Raw genomic sequence first — 24,340 nt, 5'->3', positions numbered from 1 at the left:
TAATGTCTGCAGAACGTTGAGACAGATGTTCTAGAACAACAAGCAAGCTGTCTCTTTGGAAGATGGAATGTGTAATAACTATTATTACAGTTGGAGATAAAAATAGATAGTTCATCATCATAGTCAGTCTGGCAATATGGGCACACGTGGAGTGCAGCGACAGCCTTCTCCAGGAAATTTCATCCCCGTTGTAGTCTCTCCATGATTTTGCCTAAGCTTTCCTTTCTCCACAGTGTCCTCAACCCTCTTCATCTACATGCCCTCAATTCTTCAGGTCGGATTCATTATTTGTATGTTACCTGCTACCATAATTGATCATTAATCTTTCTTCTTCGTGGATACAAAGAATATTTATTATACTAAACCAGAGGTTGGAAAACTTTTCCTGTAAAGGTCAGAGAGTAAATACTTTCGCTTTGGCGGCCATATAGTCCTTTTTTTTTTTTTTAACATCTTTATTGGAACATAATTGCTTTAAAATAGTGTGTTAGTTTCTACTTTATAACAAAGTGAATCAGCTATACATATACATATATCCCCATATCTCTTCCCTCTTGCATCTCCCTCCCACCCTCCCTATCCCACCCCTCTAGGTGGTCACAAAACACCGAGCAGATCTCCCTGTGCTATGAGGCTGCTTCCCACTAGCTATCGATTATTTTTTACATTTGGTAGTGTATGTATGTCAATGCAATTCTCTCACTTTGTCACAGCTTACCCTTCCCCTCCCCGTGTCCTCAAGTCCATTCTCTAGTAGGTCTGAGTCTTTATTACCGTCCTGCCCCTAGGTTTTCATAACCATTTTTTTTGTTTCTTTAGATTCCATATATATGTGTTAGCATATGGTATTTGTTTTTCTCTTTCTGACTTACTTCATTCTGTATGACAGACTCTAGGTCCATCCACCTCACTGCAAATAACTCAATTTCATTTCTTTTTATGGCTGGTAATATTCCATTGTATATATGTGCCACATCTTCTTTATCCATTCATCCGATGATGGACAGTTACGTTGCTTCCATGTCCTGGCTATTGTAAATAGAGCTGCAATGAACATTGTGGTACATGACTCATTTTGAATTATGGTTTTCTCAGGGTATATGCCCAATAGTGGGATTGCTGGGTCATGTGGTAGTTCTATTTTTAGTTTTTTAAGGAACTTCCATACTTTTATCCATAGTGGCTGTATCAATTTACATTCCCACTAACAGTGCAAGAGGGTTCACTTTTCTCCACACCCTCTCCAGCATTTATTGTTTCTGGATTTTTTGATGATGGCCATTCTGAGTGGTGTTAGGTGACACCTCATTGTAGTTTTGCTTTGCATTTCTCTAATGATTAGTGATGTTGAGCATCCTTTCATGTGTTTGTTGGCAATCTGTATATCTTCTTTGGAGAAATGTCTGTTTAGGTCTTCTGCCCATTTTGGGGTTGGGTTGTTTGTTTTTTTCATATTGAGCTGCATGAGCTGCTTGAGCTGTAAATTTTGGAGATTAGTCCTTTGTCAGCTGCTTCATTTGCAGACACTTTCTCCTGTTCTGAGGGTTGTCTTTTCGTCTTGTTTATGGTTTCCCTTGCTGTGCAAAAGCTTTTAAGTTTCACTAGGTCCCATTTGTTTATTTTTGTTTTTATTTCCATTTCTCTAGGAGGTGGGTCAAAAAGGATCTTGCTGTGATGTATGTCATAGAGTGTTCTGCCTATGTTTTCCTCTAAGAGTTTGATAGTGTCCGGCCTTACATTTAGGTCTTTAATCCATTTTGAGTTTATTTTTGTGTATAGTGTTAGGGAGTGTTCTAATTTCATTCTTTTACATGTAGCTGTCCAGTTTTCCCAGCACCACTTATTGAAGAGGCTATCTTTTCTCCCTTGTATATTCTTGCCTCCTTTATCAAAAATAAGGTGACCATATGTGCATGGGTTTTTCTCTGGGCTTTCTATCCTGTTCCATTGAGCTATATTTCTGTTTTTGTGCCAGTAACATACTGTCTTGATGACTGTAGCTTTGTAGTATAGTCTGAAGTCAGCTATCCTGATTCCTCCAGCTCCATTTTTCTTTCTCAAGATTGCTTTGGCTATTTGGGGTATTTTTTGTTTCCATACAAATTGTGAAATTTTTTGTTCTAGTTCTGTGAAAAATGCCACTGGTAGTTTGATAGGGATTGCATTGAATCTGTAGATTGCTTTGGGCAGTATTGTCATTTTCACAATATTAATTCTTCCAATCCAAGAACATGGTATATCTCTCCATCTGTTGGTATCATCTTTAATTTCTTTCATCAGTGTCTTATAGTTTTCTTCATATAGGTCTTTTGTCTCCTTAGGTAGGTTTATTCCTAGGTATTTTATTCTCTTTGTTGCAGTGGTAAGTGGGAGTGTTTCCTTAATTTCTCTTTCAGATTTTTCATCATTAGTGTATAAGAATGCAAGAGATTTCTGTGCATTAATTTTGTATCCTGCTACTTTACCAAATTCATTGATTAGCTCTAGTAGTTTTCTGGTAGCATCTTTAGGATTCTCTATGTATAGTATCATGTCATCTGCAAACAATGACAGCTTTACTTCTTCTTTTCTGATTTGGATTCCTTTTATTTCTCTTTCTTCTCTGATTTCTGTGGCTAAAACTTCCAAAACAATATTGAATAATAGTGGTGAGAGTTGGCAACCTTGTCTTGTTCCTGATCTTAGTGGAAATGCTTTCAGTTTTTCACCATTGAGGATGATGTTGGCTGTGGGTCTGTCATATATGGCCTTTATTACGTTGAGGTAAGTTTCCTTTGTGCCTACTTTCTGGAGGGTTTTTATCATAAATTTTTGTTGAATTTTGTCCAAAGCTTTCTCTGCATCTATTGAGATGATCATATGGTTTTTATTCTTCAATTTGTTAATATGGTGTACCACATTAATTGATTTGCATATATTGAAGAATCCTTGCATTCCTGGGATAAACCCCACTTGGTCATGGTGTATGATCCTTTTAATGTGCTGTTGCATTCTGTTTGCTAGTATTTTGTTGAGGATTTTTGCATCTATGTTCATCAGTGATATTGGCCTGTAGTTTTCTTTCTTTGTGACATCTTTGTCTGGTTTTGGTATCAAAGTGATGGTGACCTCGTACAATGAGTTTGGGAGTGTTCCTCCTTCTGCTGTATTTTGGAAGAGTTTGAGAAGGATAGGTGTTAGCTCTATTCTAAATGTTTGATAGAATTCGCCTGTGAAACCATCTGGTCCTGGGCTTTTGTTTGTTGGAAGATTTTTACTCACAATTTCAATTTCAGTGCTTGTGATTGGTCTGTTCATATTTTCTATTTCTTCCTGGTTCAGTCTCGGAAGGTTGTGCTTTTCTATGAATTTGTCCATTTCTTCCAGGTTGTCCATTTTATTGGCATATGGTTGCTTGTAGTAATCTCTCCTGATACTTTATATTTCTGCAGTGTCAGTTGTTGCTTCTTTTTCATTTCTAATTCTATTGATTTGAGTCTTCTCCCTTTTTTTCTTGATGAGTGTGGCTAATGGTTTATCAATTTTGTTTATTTTCTCAAAGAACCAGCTTTTAGTTTTATTGATCTTTGCTATTGTTTTCTTCATTTCTTTTTCATTTATTCCTGATCTGAGTTTTATGACTTCTTTCCTTCTGCTAACTTTGGGTTTTTTTTTTTTTTGTTTTTCTTTCTCTAATTGCTTTAGGTGTAAGGTTAGGTTCTTTATTTGAGATGTTTCATGTTTCTTGTTTCTTGAGGTAGGATTGTATTGCTATAAACTTCCCTCTTAGAACTGCTTTTGCTGCATCCCATAGGTGTAGGCCGTATAGTCTCATTTTGTGACATTGTGCTGCCCTGTGAATGTAGCCGCATGCAATACATAAATGAGTGAGTGGGGCTGTTCTCCAACACAGCTTTACTTACAAAAGCAAGCAGTGGGCCCGATTTGGCCTGTGGGATATATCTGTGGACTCCTGTGCTTGACAATGCTAAGGGGTTTTAGGGCTTGTGAGAAACTTAGCTAATTTCTTCATATTATATGTGAGTCATCTGTAGATAGGGGGTTAACTGGCATACTCAAGGTCACACACTTAGGACAGAGCAACTAGTGACAAGGAAGTCACCTAAAAAACAGCCCTGCATTTTTAATTTATTTGTTACTTTCAGTACTTGGTTATATTCTATTCATCATTGAATTACAAACTGGTGATATTATTCTCTTGTTTCATGTTTAATTACTTTATCTGGGTCCATATATTATTGCATCTCATGAGGGGATGGGAGGTAGATAGATTATAGATAGATAGATAGGTGATACATAGGTAGATTTTATTGCCCAAACTTGTTAGAACAGTACGGAGCATAGAGTAAGATCTCTAGAAATATTTGTGGTTTAAGTCTTCCAGGAGAACATACAGTTATGTAGCATTTTTCTTAATTACATGGTTATAGATTTTATCTCAGTTTAGAAGATTGTGAGGTTGCCAATGCTTAAATTCTGATAATAAGTTTATAGTCACCTTTTTTAAAAAAAGCAAATAACCTTTTATATGCTCTTATCTTTCCTCATCCAAGTTTTATTCTAATTTTGTTATTTTGATTTATATGGGTTTTAAAAATCAGTGAAAAAATTTTAATTTGGTATGAAGATGATTAATTTGTTATGGAAGTCAATTTTTTTTAAAAAATGTAATAAGGATAAACTATCTTCAGGTTTTATAACTGCTATATTTAAATTCTAAATTTAAACTAGTTAATGGATCACTTAATTATTTATCAACTTCATTTTAATTACTTTCCATGTGTAACATGTAACTATATATGCATTGAATGCTTACTTTTGGAAAATGTGTCATTCCTTATTACCAGGTGTAAGCTAGCCTTGTTGAGCAGGTTTAAACTAGAAAAGGCTTCTCCTGGCACGATCCTGTTGATTTCTAGCAGAGCTCACTTCCTCTTTTCCTTCAAATTACTACTCAGAGGTCACCTGATCAAAGGGGCTTTTCTTGACTAGGCAGCAAAAAACAGCAACTCTCTCAACCTCCACCCCACCCCGCAAACTCCTTGGCCCCTCTTTCATATTCAGTGTCTCTCTGTAGTATTTTTCACCATCTCATACTATAAATTAACCTTTATGTTTTTACCTGTTTGTTTTTGTTTTAGTTATTTTTACTTTCTGCTGGAACATAAATTATATGAGGACAGGAATGTTGTCAGTTTCATGTACTGCTGCATTTCCTGTGCCTACACACCACAGGTTCTTTTTTACATATTTATTTAATTTTTAATTATTTTCTTTTCTTTTATTTTTTATTGAAGTATAGTTGATTTACAGTGTTGTCTTAGTATCAGGTGTTCAGCAAAGTGATTCATAAATAAATATATATATATATGTTCTTTTGCCAATTCTTTTCCCTTATAGGTTATTACAAATTATTGAGTACAGTTCTCTGTGCTATAAAGTAGGTCCCTGTTGGTTATTGGTTATTTATTTTGTATGTAGTAGTGTCTATATGTCATAGATTCTTATTTTATATGAATGAATAAAATAAAAATATGCTAAAAACGTTAGCATCTTCTTAATATAATGGAAACTTTTGAAGTAACGATTACTCCTTAAAGTTAAATGCAGAATTTACACCAAAAGACTGTACAAAGTTAGACTGAGTCAGAAGTTAGGAAATCAGGGTTTTATATGTGTGCTCAGTGGCATCTAAACTGAACAGTAAATTTTTAGACAATTAACATGAAATCCTTCACTGTGGATTCTTACTTTGTGAATTGATACTTTTAAAATAAATGTTATGTTCATCATTTCATTCTTTTACATTTAACTTTCCAGGGACTATATTCATATACACATGCATATTTTTCAGAGGCACTTGTAGCAGAACTAAGAAAAATAAGAAATCTGACTATGATTTACAAGGATCGATGTGTTCATTTTAACTTCAGTTTTGTACACACTTGAGTGGTGAGATAATGAATAATAATTCATTTCCCCAGTATCACTGGGGACTTCAATCCACTTGAGCGACTTTTCAAGAAAACTAGTTCACTCCTTCTACTGCTAGTTTCTTTTCCTGTTTATGAGTATCTGAGAGAGCAGCCATTCTAGAGCATACAGTGTAGCTCTGTAGCATATTAAACAGAATACTGAACACGTGTAAACACTTGTTGGGGATTTAAGACCATCTCTCTAAAAGTTAGGTGTTGCACCATGTTGTAATTCAGCATCATGCTTTAAGACTGAGTCTGTTGGGTTTAGGTGGTGGTGTTGTTTTTCGTTCATTTATCCCCCCTCCCTCCCTCCCTCCCTCCCTTCCTTCCTTCTACAAATGTTGTGAGAGTGTGTGCCAAGTGCCAGGTACTGTTCAGATCACTGGAAAGTAAGCATTAAGCAAACTATCAAAAACTTTATTTCCGTAGAGCTTCCAATCGAGTGGGAGAGAAAGACAACCCGACAACTGAATGAGTGAAAACACAACGTGTCAGGTGGCTCTAAATGCTGTGAAGGAAAATAAAGCTGGAAGTGGGTACAGAGAACGAGGGCAGTGCGGTATTTGTGGAGCTGGGTGGATTAGGAAAGCTCGTCTGCATTGTGAGAGATAACATTGAGCAGAGCCTGGGGGAGGTGAGGGACGAGGCTGGTGGTCGCTGGAAGAGCAACAGCAAAGGCCAGGGCAGGAGCAGGTCTGTTGTTGCAGTTAGAAGGAAAGGGTGGCTGGACAGCAAAGCACAAGGATGCTGGAAGATGTGATCAGTGCAGGGACCACTGTGGGCCATTGGAGGACATTGCACTTCATTCCAAGTGACTGAGAACAGGAGCCAGGGGATATTTTGAGTGCAGGAGCCACCTTACCCACCTATATTTTTAAAACTGTCCCTTTGGCTACTGTGTACAGAAGGACTATAGCAAGGGAGGAAGCAGGAAGGCTATTCAGTCTTTCACAGCAGTGATCGTGGATGGCTTCTTGGCCCAGATGACCAGGTGACATGAGGGGGTAGGATTTGGGATATTCCTGTCTGAGAAGACATGGACCTTGGTGCAGTCTTCTAGACAGTGAGAGGAGACTGAAAAGAACCCCAAGAGTTGAGTCCTGGGCCCTTTAACATTTAGACATTAGGAAGGTGAGAACAATCCATCAAAGTGGAATGGGAGAGTCAGCAGTAGTAAGGGAGGAGGGAAAGAAAGTTAATGGCAGTGTAGAAGCCAAGCGAGGAGTAGAACTGAGGGAACACCTGGTTCCAGTGCAGTCGATTAGTCAAGTATGATGGGAGCTGATTAATTTTTTTAGACAGCAGTGCTTTTCGTGTTGGTGATTATCTTGTCTTCTCTTACCAACACCTCTTTCCTGATCTTTTAGTTTGGATATTATTCCTCCTGGTCTTCCCTCCTTCAGTCTCCATGTTTCTAACCCCGAATCCCTATAATGAATAAATAACTGAAGATTTTTAGGAGATGCCAAAGCTTGGGAAATAAACAACCGCAACGTTATTCATGATTCTGAGATAGCAGGCCTGCGTTGAGGCCCCTCAGAATAAAGCGCTCTATCATAGTTGTAACTCTTGAGAATCAGAAGGTGGTTTAAACTGTGCCTGTGGTTTATTAGAATGATCATAGTTGAGTTACCGAAATTCCAATCATTTGCTGGATAGATTTTAAATTTTGTACTATATTCAGTGATTATTTTAACAAATCATTTTATCCAATGAATATTTAAAGATCTTTATTGAATCTCTCTCTCTTGTCTTTTCAGAAAAATGTGATGAGCCACTTGTGTCTGGACTCCCCCATGTAGCTTTCAGCAGCTCATCCTCTATGTCTGGGAGCTATTCTCCTGGCTATGCCAAGATCAACAAGCGAGGGGGTAAGGCGACTTTTATTTCATTTGTCGACAAATGTATTAAAGGAGAACATGTTATATTTACAACTGCATTTCTAAAGTATATTTTATTGTACAACAGCTATTAGCTGGCACCCAAAATCATTCTCCCCGCTTTTGTTAACAGAGACATAGATACTTACTATAAACCTCTTTTGTAGCCACTATTGTGGAGTGATATAGAAAAAAAATGGGCTAGAAATAAGAGACGGTAAATTAAAGAGGAAGGATTTTTGGAGTTGCATATGATAATGAATTCAAAATGACATAAAAATTCTGAGTTAAGGAAAGTCTTGTGAATCAGAAAATCATTTAGAAAGAAGTTAAAAAAGAATTGGTTCCAAATATGTGTACCATGCACAAAAAAAATACTTTGTATTAACTGCCTTTTTCCCTTTTTATTAATGTACACACTTAGTTTCTATTGAAAATGCAGGATGAAAAAATATGACCCTTTGCAATTTCTACCCCAGCATACAGAATTTAGCTTTGTTACTAAAGCCATGTAAAAATCTGTGTACATTTGCAACTAAAATTTGACTTTTGGACTTTAAAGACATGGTATTAATTAGTAAATGATGATTTCAAAGTAGACAGCAATTGATAGAGAATAAAAGAAGATGATTAAGAACAGAAACTTAAAACTCTTTTGCTTCAAAGGAATGCTGATATAAATATCAGTGAACGACAGCTTGGAAAGAAACAATATTTTCTTGGATAACTATGTATCAGCTAACAAAGACCATAATTTTTTTTCAGTAAAACAGGAAGTACTAAGCTTAAATCACAACCAATTCAGGGGAAAAATGTGAAAAAATAAAGAAGGAAGGAAAAGGAGGGAGGGAAAAAATATAAACAAAGGTGAAAAAAAAGAGAACAAGGGAAAACCCAAAAGGGGAAGAAAAAAGAAGAGGGGAAGAAAGAAAAAAATATCAGAAAAGAGAGAAAAAAACATCAGAGAGATTCAGAAAGCAAAAGGGAGAAGAAAACATGTAAGGAAAAAGTAGAATAATATATACAGAAATTCACACAAGTGTGAAGATACCTTAATCAGTTAAAAAAAAAAAAACTTTGGTGAAAGAGATATACTGACAGAGGTAGAGGAAATAAATTTTAAATATATATACAGCTTTGATTTCAAAGTAGTATTCATCAGCTGCTTTATTTTTTTCAGTGAGTTTTTTTAAATTGAGGTATAATTGACGTAACAATATATTAGTTTCAGGTGTACAACATAACGATTTCATATGTGTATACATATATGTATTGCAAAATGATCACCACAATAAGTCTAGTTAACATCTGTCACTATACACAGTTACAAACTGTTTTTCTTGCATGAGGATTTTAAGATCTAGTCTCTTAGTAACTTTCAAATATGTAGTGCATTATTGTTAACCGTAGTCACCATACTGCATATTACATCCTCATGATTTACTTATTTTATAACTGGAAATTTGTACCTTTTGACCCCCTTCACTCATTTCACTTAACCCCTCCCCACCTCACCCCCGCCTCTGGGAACCACCAGTCTGTTCTCTGTATCTGCGTAGTTACGCTTATTTCATCATGTGATATTCATCAGGCTATGGGCATGAGAGACCTGGTGAGTAACTATAAGTTTTCAAAAATTTTCCTTAAACATGTCAAAGTAATGAAAATTTGAAAATATTCCTTTTCCATAAAAGTCACTAAATCCAAACCAAAAAAAAGAATATAGATAGAAAAACATGAAACAAAGAACTTCCCATACCCAAAATCATAATTATGATGCAGGCCAGCCTAGCACTAATAAATGTGGAACAAAATATAAAACGGAAAAGAAATAATACATAGATCCCCAGATGTCAAGGGGATGTGATATTCCCTAAAGGAAGTGTCATGATATTGAGAGATCGAAAACAACTTTAATGAAAGGAAGCAGTCTCAAAATATTTCTTTAGAAAGTTTTGTGTGAAAATATGACTGATGAATTTTATACCCAGTGAATTTGAGCAAGTTATGTCAAGCGTACAACCTCTTCAGGAATACAAATGAAACACTCCAACCAACAGTGAGATGAGTGAAAAAAAGAAAGAAAGAAAGAAACCATGGTCCAATGATGTATACTGAGCAGTGAATTCATTTAAATGTAAGGCTGTGACTAGATAATTTAGGAATTACAGTTGTAGAACAGAGTATAAATGTTACAGATGCAAGAAGGTAAAAATACCAAACTATGGGATTAGATATGTGCTTTTCCCCCTGCCCCCAACTTTTCAGAACAGGAGGCCACTAGATGCGTAACTTTAAGTGCAGATTTATTTTTTAGGAATTAATATATTTTATGAAGAAACCTCAACAGTTTTTTTGTTGTCCTCATTCTAGTGAAGTTATGTTAAAATATTTTTTCATTTTAAAATAGTACAAGTTGTCACTTTGAATTATTTAGAGCTATTTATCTATTTATCTACTCGTATATGTAGAGTGAGGTATCTGAAATTAAACTTCTAAAATGTTAACTTTCTTTAAACCTGAGGATGGGATTTGGGGAATGTTTTCACTTTCTTTATAATAAGTTTCTTTATAGTTTATAGAATGTATACATCTATACCTATACATATATGTACATAGGTAGAGGTACAAATACAATGCATTTCCAATAAGAGTTGTTTTGAAGGCAAATGATTATAAAATACAATTTATGGTTTCTTAGTTGTTTGGAAGCTTATTTGACTTTTGATACAATTGTATCTTTGACTATTGATACAATGCATTATCATGTGTTAGGGTAAAAACCTGATGTTGTAGTTCATTGGGAAAAAGCATTGTCTGTGCTATAGTTATAGATTTATGCTTGCCTATGGTCCATTTTATCAATATTTGTTATGCGGGAAGGTTTAGTTACTTATTTTTTCTCTCCCAAAGACCCCTTTTGCTTCTCAGTGGTGTATGTGCATAGTTGCCTATAACTTCCTCACCCAGCCCACCCCACACTATCTACGTGTTTGGGACTGTCACACAAATGGCCACGTCTCCACTCCTCACACTGCCCTGCCTCTGCATGTACATACAAGACACCCATGCACAGGGCTAGCTTAACCCTGGTTGAGGTTAGTACCCTCAGTATGGGTCAAAGTAGCCAGCATCAGAGAGGAGGGTTATTTCCTCTACAAGGAAAAACCAAAAAGAACTCCACATATGGTTATTTCAATTAAAAAAAAAAAAAAAAAAAACGAAGCTTTTTTTTTTTTTTTTTGCGGTACGCGTGCCTCTCACTGTTGTGGCCTCTCCCGTTGCGGAGCACAGGCTCCAGACGCGCAGGCTCAGCGGCCATGGCTCAGGGGCCCAGCCGCTCCGCGGCATGTGGGATCTTCCCGGACCGGGGCACGAACCCGTGTCCCCTGCATCGGCAAGCGGACTCTCAACCACTGCGCCACCAGGGAAGCCCCGAAGCTTTTTCATTCTGTTATAAAGTTTATATGCAGATGCCCTTGGAAGAGGAGCCATGTTGACTGAGATTCATGCTAAGGTATAAATGGCTAATGACCAGCATTGGGTGAGAATTGTTTTGTTTTGTTTTTAGTGCAGCACAAAATTACATATCTTAAAAATAAATATATACCTTAAATTATATATCATAAAAATAAAGAAGAGAATTCTAAAGGGAGAAGAAAATAAGGTATATGTCAGGGAGGAAAGAAATGCTAGTGATATATTTTTTTACTTGACTATTGGCAAGAATCATCTGATACATACACCACATAACCATCTGAAAGCAGGAAGATATTATCCTGCCAGAGAAGGATAAAAGAATGTAACTTGCTAATTATACAAATACAGAAAAGAACAAATTCAGTTGAGTATTCTGTTGATAAACACTGCTTCAAGTTTTTATCATTTATTTAAATGATATTCTTCAAATACATTTTGGAGTGATAGATTTATGAATACGTAGAAGAGCAAAATATAAATGCAAATATACATTCAGACAACAGATTGACACACATTTATAGAATGGAGTTTAGCTTTTGGGTCCCTGCAGTACAAATCCATCTGCTACAACCTTGATGTCAGGGACCAGAACATGACAAAACTGGGAGGAAATGTGATGTTTAAATGAAAAAATCCACTTGTAATTCCATCAAGTCTTTTGGAGCCTACTGCTTTAAGGGTTTTGGTTTTTGTTTTCATTTTTGTTTGTTTGTTTTAAAACAGTACCTACCTCCTGTGACCTGTGTTCTGAATTTATCTTCCCATTCTTGGTGCATTGGAGCTTTCCCAGTCTTGTGTCATTCTGAGTCAATAGCAATTAGATGGATTACTCTTTCCAAAGGGTAGCACAGATATGAGCCCTTTGAGAGTTCTGTGGAAGGTATCCACCACCTGACATTTACATAGTATTGTACAGATTATAAAATGCTTTCACACATGTTCTAAGTGTCCCTTAATCGCCACAACAACCTTGATAGATAGAATAAGTTAGAAATGCCAATCATTTCTCCTGCCGGACTCTCAACTTTCTACTCCACGTGCCTTTTGTAGAAGTCATCCTCTCTCTACTGCCCCAAAGGGACAGTCATTCTACCACATGCCCCTCTCCCCCCCGCCACTAGCCACAGGTGATGAGAGAGAACCCACGATCTCAACTGATGCCGTCAGAATCCCTGTTTCATTTATGCGACATAGACTTAGGAACCAAGAGGACTACTGGGTAGAGCACGATAGGCCGCATGTAAATAAGACAGAGAGGGGTGAAGCAGCTGCTGGAGAAGAAGGGAAGGCTTGAGGCCACATACGTCCACGTAAAGGATGGACAAAGTCTCTGGTCTCATCCCTATTCTGCTGCCTGTGTGTCATCACCTCTGGCTGTACTTCTGCTTGAGCCTGTGAAACTTACCCTTCTAATTCTAGTCATCACCTCCTCTGGCCTGAGCTAATTTTAGTAAATCTGTCTTCCTATTTACCAAAGAATTCCTGATTAAAAAACATGAAGCATTATCAGTGCCACATTTGAATTAACCCAGAGATAGAACCTACAACCAGATGGAAAGTTTAAGTTTCTTTCACCCTCTTGCCACTTACTTTTACTTAGTAGATACTTCACTGCTTGCTGCTCCTCAGACTTTTTGTTTTCAGGCTTGCTTCTTGGATAATTCCTCCTGTTTTAGGAACCTGTTGTCTTCTCTCTTAAACCCAGGGCAGAGACTTGTAGTGGTGTTGTTTTGTACTTTTGTATCCTTTGTTTCCTCCAGCAGGGAGAACAGATTACGTTTGTAGGTCATAGAAGTGATGATCATTCTTCTGGGAGGAATACCTATATAAGAGACATCTGGAAAGGCCACTGGAGCAGGTCACTTAATGTCCACACTTGTATCTTTTTTTTTTTTTTTTTTTTTTTTGCGGTACGCGGGCCTCTCACTGTTGTGGCCTCTCCCGCTGTGGAGCACAGGCGCTGGACGCGCAGGTTCAGCGGCCATGGCTCACGGGCCCAGCTGCTCCGAGGCATGTGGGATCCTCCCGGACCGGGGCACGAACCCGTGTCCGCTGCATCGGCAGGCGGACTCTCAACCACCGCGCCACCAGGGAAGCCCCAAGTAAATTACTTTTGAATGTTATAATCGCATAGAAACAAGAATCAGGTGATCATACACGAAGCCATTTATAGAGTGGGTGTTGAGTCTGGTCTCTGGGTCTTTGTTTCGTCTCTACAGCTCTCTGTGACATACTCACACAATGTACGCCTTAATCACCTCTTTAAAGGCCCTGTTTCCAGATACAGTCATATTCTTAGGTAACTGGAGGGTTAGGGCTTCAAGATCTAAATTTTGAGAGAGCACAATCCAACCTATAACAGTATCTATTTTTAGACCTTAATTTAATCTTCTTTTCCATCTTAATGCCATTTTCTTACTTAAGAAATAAATAAGAATAAATTTATGTTTGATTTCCTTATTCTGCTTCATACTCGTATGATCAGCTCTCCCCAAAGATAGCAGAGTAATCATGCAAAAATGAAAATTTGATTATCTTTTTTTTTTTTTTTTTTTGCGGTACACAGGCCTCTCACTGCTGTGGCCTCTCCCATTGCGGAGCACAGGCTCCAGACACGCAGGCTCAGCGACCACGGCTCACGGGCCCAGCCGCTCCGCGGCATGTGGGATCTTCCCGGACCAGGGCACGAATCCAGGTCCCCTGCATCTGCAGGCGGACTCTTGACCACTGCGCCACCAGGGAAGGCCCCACACTTGTATCTTAAAAAGAACTGAAGTCCTTTCCTTCCCTTAAAATATACCACTGAAGTTAATCATTGCTACCATGCCTTGATGCCTGGGCATGGTCCAGTCATTGCTTTAGTCATTTTTCTTCTTCCTGTTGGCCAAGAGGGAGCTTTAGTAATTAGCGTGATGCCAACCTCTTCTCCAGTTCACACTTATACACTTACATGTGTTGGACCACCTCTTGCAGCTCCTAGATGGCTCAGCAAGTCGTCATACCTCACTCTGCTCTTCAGAGATCTGTTCCTGTCACTACTGGAAAGCAAAATTTTCTCTCCTCTATTGCAGCGTCAGTTCTCTTGTCCCTTAGTTACGTTTGTAATGCCCCTCCTTTTCTTCTTTCTATTCTTTCTCCTCTTTCTGCCTTAAATAGTGAAAGGATCTGTCACAGCTAATTAAACCCAGAACGTAACGTAGCTGATACACTATGAACTGGGAAGGCAATTACAATGCTTCCTTGGGAACTTTGTCTTTCTTTGTGCCATTAATGCTTCCGGCTGGTGCTCTTCAGCTCTTTCCAGCCCCTGATCCATTCCTCTGTTTTCCATTGCCCAGGTCTGGCCATCAGTTTCTGCCAGATCAGGTAGTGTCTTTAACCTTTATTAGGAAGCTCCTCCCTTAGACTGTAACATCAAGGCTTAAAGTATGAAATAGATTAAAGTTCCCAATCAGTGAGCTTCTGTCCCTTTTGGCAACTTCCATTCCACTATTTTCCTTCTCTAGCCTCTACCACTTATTCCGTATTTCTCTTAATCCACTCACTGGTAATCCATTGTCACTTTAGTATGAATTCATTGGTCAAAGTGTTACATTTGCCTTTTAAGAGCAAATCCTTAGGAGCAGAAAAATCCAGAGAACTGTTTTTCTAGTATAGCATTTCAGAATATTTGACATTCCTATTTGGACTGGTTATACTTCTTCATCTTCGAATGACTCTCCTGCAAAGCCCTGATGATTTTGCCACCTGTCATGCAGTGCTAAGCAGTGGAAAGAGAATGACTGTATCCATGCATAATTAGGTTCCAATATGGAATCAACCAAGGATGAGGATGGTATTAGTCAATTATTTTGACTTTCTGCATCTCAGCTTCCTGATTTCTATGGTTATGGTTATATGACTTATCATCCAAACCAGGCACTTTTGAGAGTGACAGTGCTATTAATAATTACACCAGGGTGATCCTGCAGGTGTGGTACCCCTGTTTATATTCTGAAATGGAATCGATTATACAATTTTGCAGAGCTGTTGTGAAGGTTAAATGAAATGATCGACACAAACTGTATTGCATTTAAATATTAGTCTCTTTCTCACCAATTACTCTCAACTCCTAAAACAACACCACAGATATTAATATTTTAAAACATGGATTGAATGAAATATTCTTCTCATCACAAAAGCAATGCCTCCCTAAAAAGTGATTGCTAGAATTTGTGTATTTTCCAATGTGTTTTTCCTCTATCATCATGTAACATAAAAATATCATAATAATCGAAAGATCAATAAAATAACATTTTTCATGATATTTTACATAAATTTTGGACTGCTATTTACTTAAATGTGCCCCTACTCTTTCACTTCAAACTCCTTTCAATTCAAATGAATTTTTGTCACTGATTTTCAAATGTTATTTTGTTCTTCTTATTATAATCATGTCATTTGAATTAGATCTTATAGAATCCAATCTAATATATATTTATTAATTTTATGATACTCAGAAAAGCCAAAAAGAATTGTTCTGGACTTTAGGGAGAATAAAAACTACCATTTTTCCCTTCATCTATTTCAATTTTGACTATTTTTTAAAATGTATTTTAAATGATTTCTTCCAAAGCTATCAGTAGGTCTTTGTATTCACCTTTACAATTGAATGAGAGTTGCCATCTAACTAACATTCTAAGTTTTAATTTATTTATTTTTTAATTTTAATTCTCAAATGTAAATCAAAATTCTGGCTTCACCAGGAGCTTTACAAAATTAAATGTGCAATACAGGATACATTTGTATCATTGATACTTGTATCATTGATCATTTCAAAAAAATGCTGGAAGCATATTTACTGGGGAATAACTCACAAGTTTGTGTAGGCGTGCCTTTTTACTTTGCAAGTAATATTACTATGTTTCTGCTTGGCATCAAATTTTAAAATGTTGGCATTTTGTGTTCCCCATGGAAATCTATGCTGGGTTTTGTAGCATTTCCCATAGAGCACTGTTTCTCAAGGTGTGTGATGTGAATACAAGCTATGAACACACACAACACATATATACACAACGTTTCCACAGTTAAATCAGCCAGGCAAATATTGTTTGGTGGTCCTCTCTAGGGGAACCAAAGAGAGCCTCTTTATCGTGGAACATCTTTAGAGCCAGTAGAACACACTTTCACTTTGAAAGAAGCTCTTATAAAATCTAGCCAAACATTCTGCACATCGATGGTTTTAAACAGGGTTTGTTTAATATGCTTAGAAGTACGGTTGTGTCCAATGAGTTCACTACTGTGCTTCTAACAATATTGCTTTTAAAGCCTCTTTGATAATAATATGATGGATGATGATTTTTGGTTTAGCAGATAGGTTTAATTGGAGAAAGGGAGTTTTTAGATTTGGGGCGTTTGAAGTGAAGAAATTTTGGTTAATTATTTTAAGGAAGTTGCTATCTTGCCATGTTCATAGCAAATATTTGCCACTGACAAAATCATGAGCTGGATGAGGATCAATGCTGTTATATTAACCCCTGCTTCCATCTTTGAAATGGCTCTGGGATGTTAATTTTCGAACACTCTCTTTATATCACAGTATTAATAGCTGATCGTCTAAAATAATATGTGAATAATCAATTGAGATAATGCGCTTTGTAATTTCGCCTTACACACATTATTGAAAACCATGCTGTTTGGTACTTGCCTTATAAAGTTTAGGACATATGGGGCGGGAAGTCTTGACATCTGAATGAGCAAAGAAATATAGCTAAATAATTATTCATTTTGAGAAGACATACTGATTAAATATGTCTTTTTGGATATGCTGCTATGCAGTTGGAGGAACTAGATTTCCCTTCTACCCTTGGAGAGATCTTGGGTTACTTCCTCCCTTTGTTTAATTGCCCTAGTTATGTCACTTCTGTAATGAGAAACTTGGACGAGATGATCCCTAGGACCTTGTCATCTCTGAACACCCTCACCATGTAGCCAAGATCAGATTCCCTGGTCTTGAACTTAATGAGCCACTACAGATTCTCATAGTCTGGACTATTTCGTCCTCTGGGCACAGAGATACTTCCGACTAAACAACTTTGAAAGTGGCTAAGATATCTGGGAGAAAACATTTATGAAATAAAGTTTTTACAAGTTGAATTTTTCTTTCTAAACCATTCCAGAATATATGCTTAGAGATTAAATGTTTAATTATTCCTTTGCTATTTGCTAATTTTATTCAAAGAGAGGCTTTAATATTTTCCACATTTCTGCCAAGATGGTGGAGAATTTATGTGAATGATTTGTACCATATCAGAAATATTCATCTTAAAAATAGAATTCTTCACACAATCTCAAAGCACTTTAACACAGTACTATGGACATGTTCAACTCTCAAAGAATATTTTCTGAACAAATGTACTGAATCATATTTATTGCATAGATTTCTATCCACTTTAAACTTCAGAGGCTTACTGCTTCTCTGTTGAGATGATTTGTTAAATCAGAAGTGGGTATTTGCTAACATTTTTCAGTTTCAAAGAAAAGTATTTCACAAGTTATTTACTCACTGTTGTAGCCAACTGGAGTCCAGACAGTAATAGAGAATAAGTGACCATAGCAAACATTATTATCATCATTTCTAAATAAATAATTTTAAATATCAGTTTTTTAGAATGTACATGCAGAACAACTGAGAAATGTTCCCATTGGTATCCTCCAACGTTTTCGAAATTGTGGACAGGTACCATCAGGGTAATGATGTTGATTTGGTAAAGCATGCCCTTCTTATCTCAGGATATTTCTTTCACAGATGAGGCTTTCAATTTTAGCTGCTGCATCCACCTGGTAACAGGTGCCTTTGGGTGACAGTCCGTGTTCTATCAGTCCTTGTGTTTGGCCCATAAAGAATACACTCTGTGTCCTATTTGCAACACTGTAGCCTCTGGGAAGAAACAAAGGTCAGAAATGAGCTAGGCATGTATACAAGTTGCTGTGTGGGGAGCTCACATCAACTGATCATAGGAAGGTTACTGCCCAGTGAGGGACACTGCACAAGACCCATGCATTCAACAAGGTTAGGGCACAAACAACCACACATGTGAAAAATATACTTCAAACACTATAATTACCTTCCTTCTACACCAGACGAGTGACTCTTCATCATTTTTCAATATCTACTCTCCTATGATTAGAGAAAGTTCCATGCTTTTTGCCTATTTGCCTCTTCTCCCTTATTTCCTTCAATAAGAGGAAAAACAGGCCAAATTATTTCCAAGACAATTGGGAGGATTTAATCTAGTAATGGCTCTATTAGCAACCTGGTTAGGTCATACTCATCAGAATGAATAGGCCCTTGCCTTAATACCTTTAGCAAATTAATGACTTCTTCCGCCCAATTTTCTTCGGGAAGAATAAAAAAATTAGAATCGCCCTCTCTTTTATACTCATGCCTTGCAAAACGAATTCTCAAAATATTGTCACTAATAACAATTCAGAGCAGTCCAGCTTCTGTTAGCGCACTGCCCTTCCCATACTCTGCAAATAAGCCATCCACGTCTGCATTGTTTACTCAAACCCTTGCTTGAAAACCGAGATGTATGTTTGACATGAATATTGCTGACAATAAACCATGACATTCAAGACAGTCTACTTTCATCGTTCTTGCCTCTTTAGCATTAAAATGTAAACACAAATTGTAGAAAGCTTTATTCCTCTGGTTTTTACCCCAAGGTCACTTTTACTTTTTCTTAGCTGTTTTGATTTTCTTAGCAATGTAAGGAATTCGAGTTGTATGTTTTTATGTTGCTTTGTTTTGTCCCTCAGTAGCTTCTGGAATTTACTTCCTTCGTATCTGTTTTCCACTTTAAAATCGGTGGGCAATGCTATTTTATTCCAGTTAGAGGGTCCTCGTCTGAAGTTTACCTGCCGCCTTCACGTCACCAGACGTCTGCCGCCAGGTAGAGTGTTCTACCTACAGGGTGAATTGTTTTGTATTAGAAGGTTTGTGCCTGAGCACGTGTGTGAACAATGTATAAATACACGTTTTGTGGGTTTTCCCTAGCCAATTTCTGGCACGTATGTATTTCAGTGGATTATTAATTTGAGTCTGTTTGTTTATTTGTTTTTATTTTGCTTTTGACTCATGCTTAGAACATGAGATAAGCCCTATAACGCTCTCCTATTAAGATGACCAAAAGCATTGCTGACTGCCCTACTGTTCCTCTCTGAGTGTTCTAGAGAGTGGAAGTTGAAACCATATCCTTCTGTGGTGTATGTGTTTCTGTGATATTACAGATTCATAAGTGGTCGTTAGAGTCTCTTCAGTTTACGTTTTGATAAGGCCATGCATTCCAAATAGAGTTTCCAGAAAGAGGATGATTAAATTGTGCTTTGAGCAGTTCCAACGGGAGGAACACATAGGGTAGAAATCATGACCCCTTCCTCACCGTGGAAGGGCAGGCAACCCACAACAAATGCGTCCCAGGAAGGCCAGAAAACCAGAGGGTGTCAGCCATGCCCCCACTCCAATCAATCCACATCTTAGGTTCAAACTGTATTAAGTTATCAGCAGTTCCTATTGGCCTCCAGATTTTTTATTATATAGATCGCTCTTCATCCACAGCATCAACATTTTTAAGTTGCTTGTCCTTCAGTAGTTGTCAAAAAGTTGTTACTGGTGGCTAAATGAGGTCTCTGTCTTTCGAGGTGCGCCACGTTATTTTCTATCTCAGAACTTAGTATACGGTATTGGACCATAGAGTTGTTTCTCTGAGCCCACAAGAAGGGGTGTGAGGGGAACACAAGCCCTACGTCTCCTGCATCTGTGGGTACCCAGCATCTAGGACGGTGCCTAGCAGAGATGAAATACAGATAGAAAAAAACGCTGGCATGTATACGTTATCTCATTTGAGCCCTACAAAAACCCTAGGAGAGAATTTAGCAGGAATAAAACTCAGTTTTATGGATAAGAAAACTTCAGTTCAAGGAAGTTTATATTCCTGCCCATGGCTACAGCTAACAGAAAGCAGATTTGAGCATTTGGAACAGCCGCTTCTGATTTCAAAATCACTTACTGTTCTCTTCTCCACATGTCTTCCCTGTCTATGTGAGCTTCTCTTTAGGAAAAATTGGAATACTATTTGAGTAGGTTTTAGAACATAGTTAAATTTTTCCCACTGGTGTCTTAGAAAATAAACGGACACATTTCTCTATTTTATTTCGGAGTATATAATGACTATGTGATTTCTTTGCATGCATATTATCTTTGTCTTACATAATCCAAGAGTAGTAAAGACATTGTTTTAAATATTTACATATAATAATATAGTTGTAAAACATACACCCCCCCATTTTTCCCCCTACACTCAAAGCCTAGCCAAAAATCTACATTCCTTCAGTCTTGTTTCTGTATTTGGATGGTATGAAGTGGTAGGCAAAAAAAGATATTACTTCACTTGAAATATTATATATGTGAGAACAGCCAAAGATTGGAACAAAACAATGAGGCCAACATTCTGTCTCCCAGAAAAGAATTGAAATAAGGAAAAACTACTGGTGTGCATCAATATGCTAGAAACTGACAGAAGCAATATTTTTAAAGTCACTAACATGGAGAAAAAGCCGTAAGTCTGTACAAAGTGAAAGGAAATGAATAACTGAGATAAAACTCAACCACAAAATGGAAAATGTCTGAGATGTGCTGGATGTGCCATAAACTGGATCTCTGTTTGGTATGACATGGGAATAATCTGGGATTAATAATAACAATGTCCCCCTGTATGATCATTCTCAATCACTGAATTGTTTCTTCCATTCCAAATGAAGGTTTCAGCAGTATTACATCTTGCCTTTCATTTTGTTACTGTTTAGTCAAATGATCATACTTTCTGGAAACCTGTAGAGACTGCCAAGGGAATTGATTCTATTTTTTCCCCCGACTTCTGTATACCAGGTATTGGCATAAGGAAATCAAAAGCTATTTGACCAATTGTTTCAAAATTATTATTATCTATCTTCTCGACCTAAAATTCAAGACTTAATCATGGATGACGGAAAATAATTTTCTAAATAGAATTTCAGAGAAGCACAAAATGCCTTCGGGTTTCAATGCGAACTGTTGTATTTGAATTTCCACAATTGAAAGAGAAATTAGAAAGCAAATAGTTGTATTTTCAACAACAAACAGTGTTTATTGGTCTTATACTGAAAAGGCTAGCACTAACTAGGCATCAGGCATGAGGAAGAGAGAGACTGTATAACCAGCAAGCCGCCTAACCTCTTCCCCAGGAGTGAGTGCCTGACCTCTCAAACGCTTGCAGTCAGACTTGGGAGGAGACACCCCAGTGACCCATCTTGGGGATGCTTGTTGGGTATGTCCAATGCTGCAACTCCAGTAAAAATACTGCCTGATCTACATGATTTGGTCTGGGGTTCCTTAGTCTATAACCCAGCTTCCTGTGGATCGTAAAGAGAAGTGTGAGTGGGCAAGCCCACAGACGCGCACCAGGACCCACTGTGCCTCTTGCGGCATTGGGGGTGAGCACTCGGAGAGAAAAGGCATACTCTTCAGAGGAAGACGGAGAGAAAGGATGCTGGTCTTTTTTTTTTTTTTTTTTTTTGCGGTACGCAGGCCTCTCACTCTTGTGGCCCCTCCCGCTGCGGAGCACAGGCTCCGGACTCGCAGGCCCAGCGGCCATGGCTCACGGGCCCAGCCGCTCCGCGGCATGTGGGATCCTCCCGGACCGGTGTGGGATCCTCCCGGACCGGTGCACGAACCCTTGTCCCCTGCATCGGCAGGAGGACTCTCAACCACTGCGTCACCAGGGAAGCCCTTTTCTGTGTTTGAATGGCTTAGCTGGTATGGAAAAAAGTGAGATTGACTCCTTCAGAAGCTCTAAAGTTTTGCCTGTGGTAGTTTCACACCCAAGAGTGGGAATAACGGAAGTCAGAGATGGGGAAATAAAAATCCTGAGGCCAAATGAGAATTCTCCATCTCACTCTAGTCTGGAATACTACAGTTATTCATATTTCAGGCACCTCGATTAGACATTCATTATGCATAAACATTTATGTAACTCTGAGTTATTCAGGCTGGGAGAGAACATTGGCAATCTTTCTTTTTCTTTATCACTAAGACATCCTGTATCTAAAACAAGGGACAAAACGAGTGCTAAAAAAACAAAAAACCAAAAAAACCCAAAAAACCCATCTGCTGCATGTAAATCTAAATTTTCACAAATTGAGATTTGTTAAATCTTCAACAAAACAAGGCTAACAAGGTACATTCGGCTGTGTCTTTTCAAAGAAGCCGTCTGAACAAATGGATTAGGACCAAGCCTGTTAGAGTGGTAATCCAGACTGTGGTGACGTCATCGATTCTCTCAACCCTGGACCTCTCAGGTAGTTCTAATACACAGTGACACAGGTGAGGACCTGGAAAGTCCTGATAGAGAAAACTAAGTAAGTAACAAAGTAAGACTTGAAACGTTGCTCAGTTTAGAAGGAATAAGGGAGCCCAGTCAGTCAATAAACATGCATTGAAATGAGCAACACCGCCACTACACAGATACGTTTGCATATGGGGCTTAAACAGCTGAAGAGTTGACAAGGGAACTTCTTAGGAACGCTCAAGCGGGATGATCATTATGAGGAGAATCGCTGTTTGTCTGAAGCACATTGGTGAGTGTCCCAATATCCAAATTTAGAGAAGGCTCGGGTGACATCTGAGTGTAAATCAGAGTGACATAGACGTATATCTTTTTTTTTTTTAATTTTATTTATTTATTTATTTTTGGCTGCCTTGGGTCTTCGTTTCTGTGAGAGGGCTTTCTCTAGTTGCGGCGAGTGGGGGCCACTCTTCGTTGCGGCCTCTCGTTGCGGAGCACAGGCTCCAGACGCGCAGGCTCAGTAGTTGTGGCTCACGGGCCCAGTTGCTCCGCGGCATGTGGGATCTTCCCAGACCAGGACTCGAACCAGTGTCCCCTGCATCGGCAGGCAGATTCTCAACCACTGCGCCATCAGGGAAGCCCTAGACGTATATCTTAATGAAGAGGATTATTAAAGAGTTTCTCCCCATTACTCCATTGAGAGACCTTAGTTTTCTAGTAGAACAGACAAAAATACTTATTCCTTTCTTTTCTTTCTCCCTCTCTTCTTTCCTTCCTTATATACTCCCCTTGCTCAAATATTTTTTAAATGTCAACTTGTTTTAGTTTCATATAAAACAATGAACTTCCATTAAGTAGCTCACAGACTGAGGAACTGGGTTGGGGGGCGTGGTGTGAACATGATGACTGCATAAGGATTACACCAGCGTGTGGCAGTGAAATTATATAAATACGAAGGTTATTATGGCATCATAGAGCACAGATGATTTATTTTGCTGAAGAGACTTCAGGGAATAGTTCTTAAAGGAGGTTAAAGTCATAATAGAATTTACTTTGTAGAATCTCATCTAAAGAGTTTAGTATAATCCAAGATATCAAAGTCAAAAACAGTGTTTGTTAAAGGAGGATCAGCTGGTAATTTGGTTTTGCTAGCACTTAAAGCAAGAGTTAGCATGTGGTAAGAAGGACGGATTCACATGGACAGAGGTCGGATCATTGAGATCCTTGATTGTCATGCTAGGAAGCAAGACAAAACCCTGATTTTTAAACCAACCCTGACCTGGAATCTTTTCCATCTCAATAAATGGCAACTCCACCTTCTAATTGAGCCAGAAATCTTGGAATCTCCCGTCATTCCTCTCTTTCTCTTATACCCGACATGCAAACCTTACCAGCTCTTCCTTTAAAAGAGATTTAACATCCGACCCTTTCTTACCACGTCCACAACTAACACCTGGGCTAATCCAGCATCCTATTTTATCTGCATTAGATAGTACCTGCTTTCAGTTTTATTCCCTGATTCTATTATTGCCCCATTCTGGTTGCCCCAAACAGTTTATCAACACAGCAGTATAGTAATCGTGTTTTTGTGTGTGTGTGTGTGTGTGGCACACGGGCCTCTCACTGCTGTTGCCTCTCC

General features: G+C 38.1%; 1 protein-coding gene across 1 annotated transcript in view; it reads left to right on the top strand.

The window, feature by feature from the left end:
- CNTNAP2 (contactin associated protein 2) overlaps window positions 1-24,340 on the top strand; it is a 2,098,245-nt gene that overhangs the window by 611,231 nt on the left and 1,462,674 nt on the right. Inside the window, exon 3 of the mRNA XM_032643309.1 lies at window positions 7,739-7,849. Within this exon, the coding sequence (XP_032499200.1) occupies window positions 7,739-7,849 (111 nt within the window). The remainder of the gene's footprint in view (window positions 1-7,738; window positions 7,850-24,340) is intronic.

Source organism: Phocoena sinus, chromosome 9 (genome assembly GCF_008692025.1).
Source record: "Phocoena sinus isolate mPhoSin1 chromosome 9, mPhoSin1.pri, whole genome shotgun sequence".
Taxonomy (NCBI): domain Eukaryota; kingdom Metazoa; phylum Chordata; class Mammalia; order Artiodactyla; family Phocoenidae; genus Phocoena; species Phocoena sinus.
The sequence above is the reverse complement of the archived record's forward strand: the minus strand, read 5'-3'. Positions and strand labels throughout refer to the sequence as shown.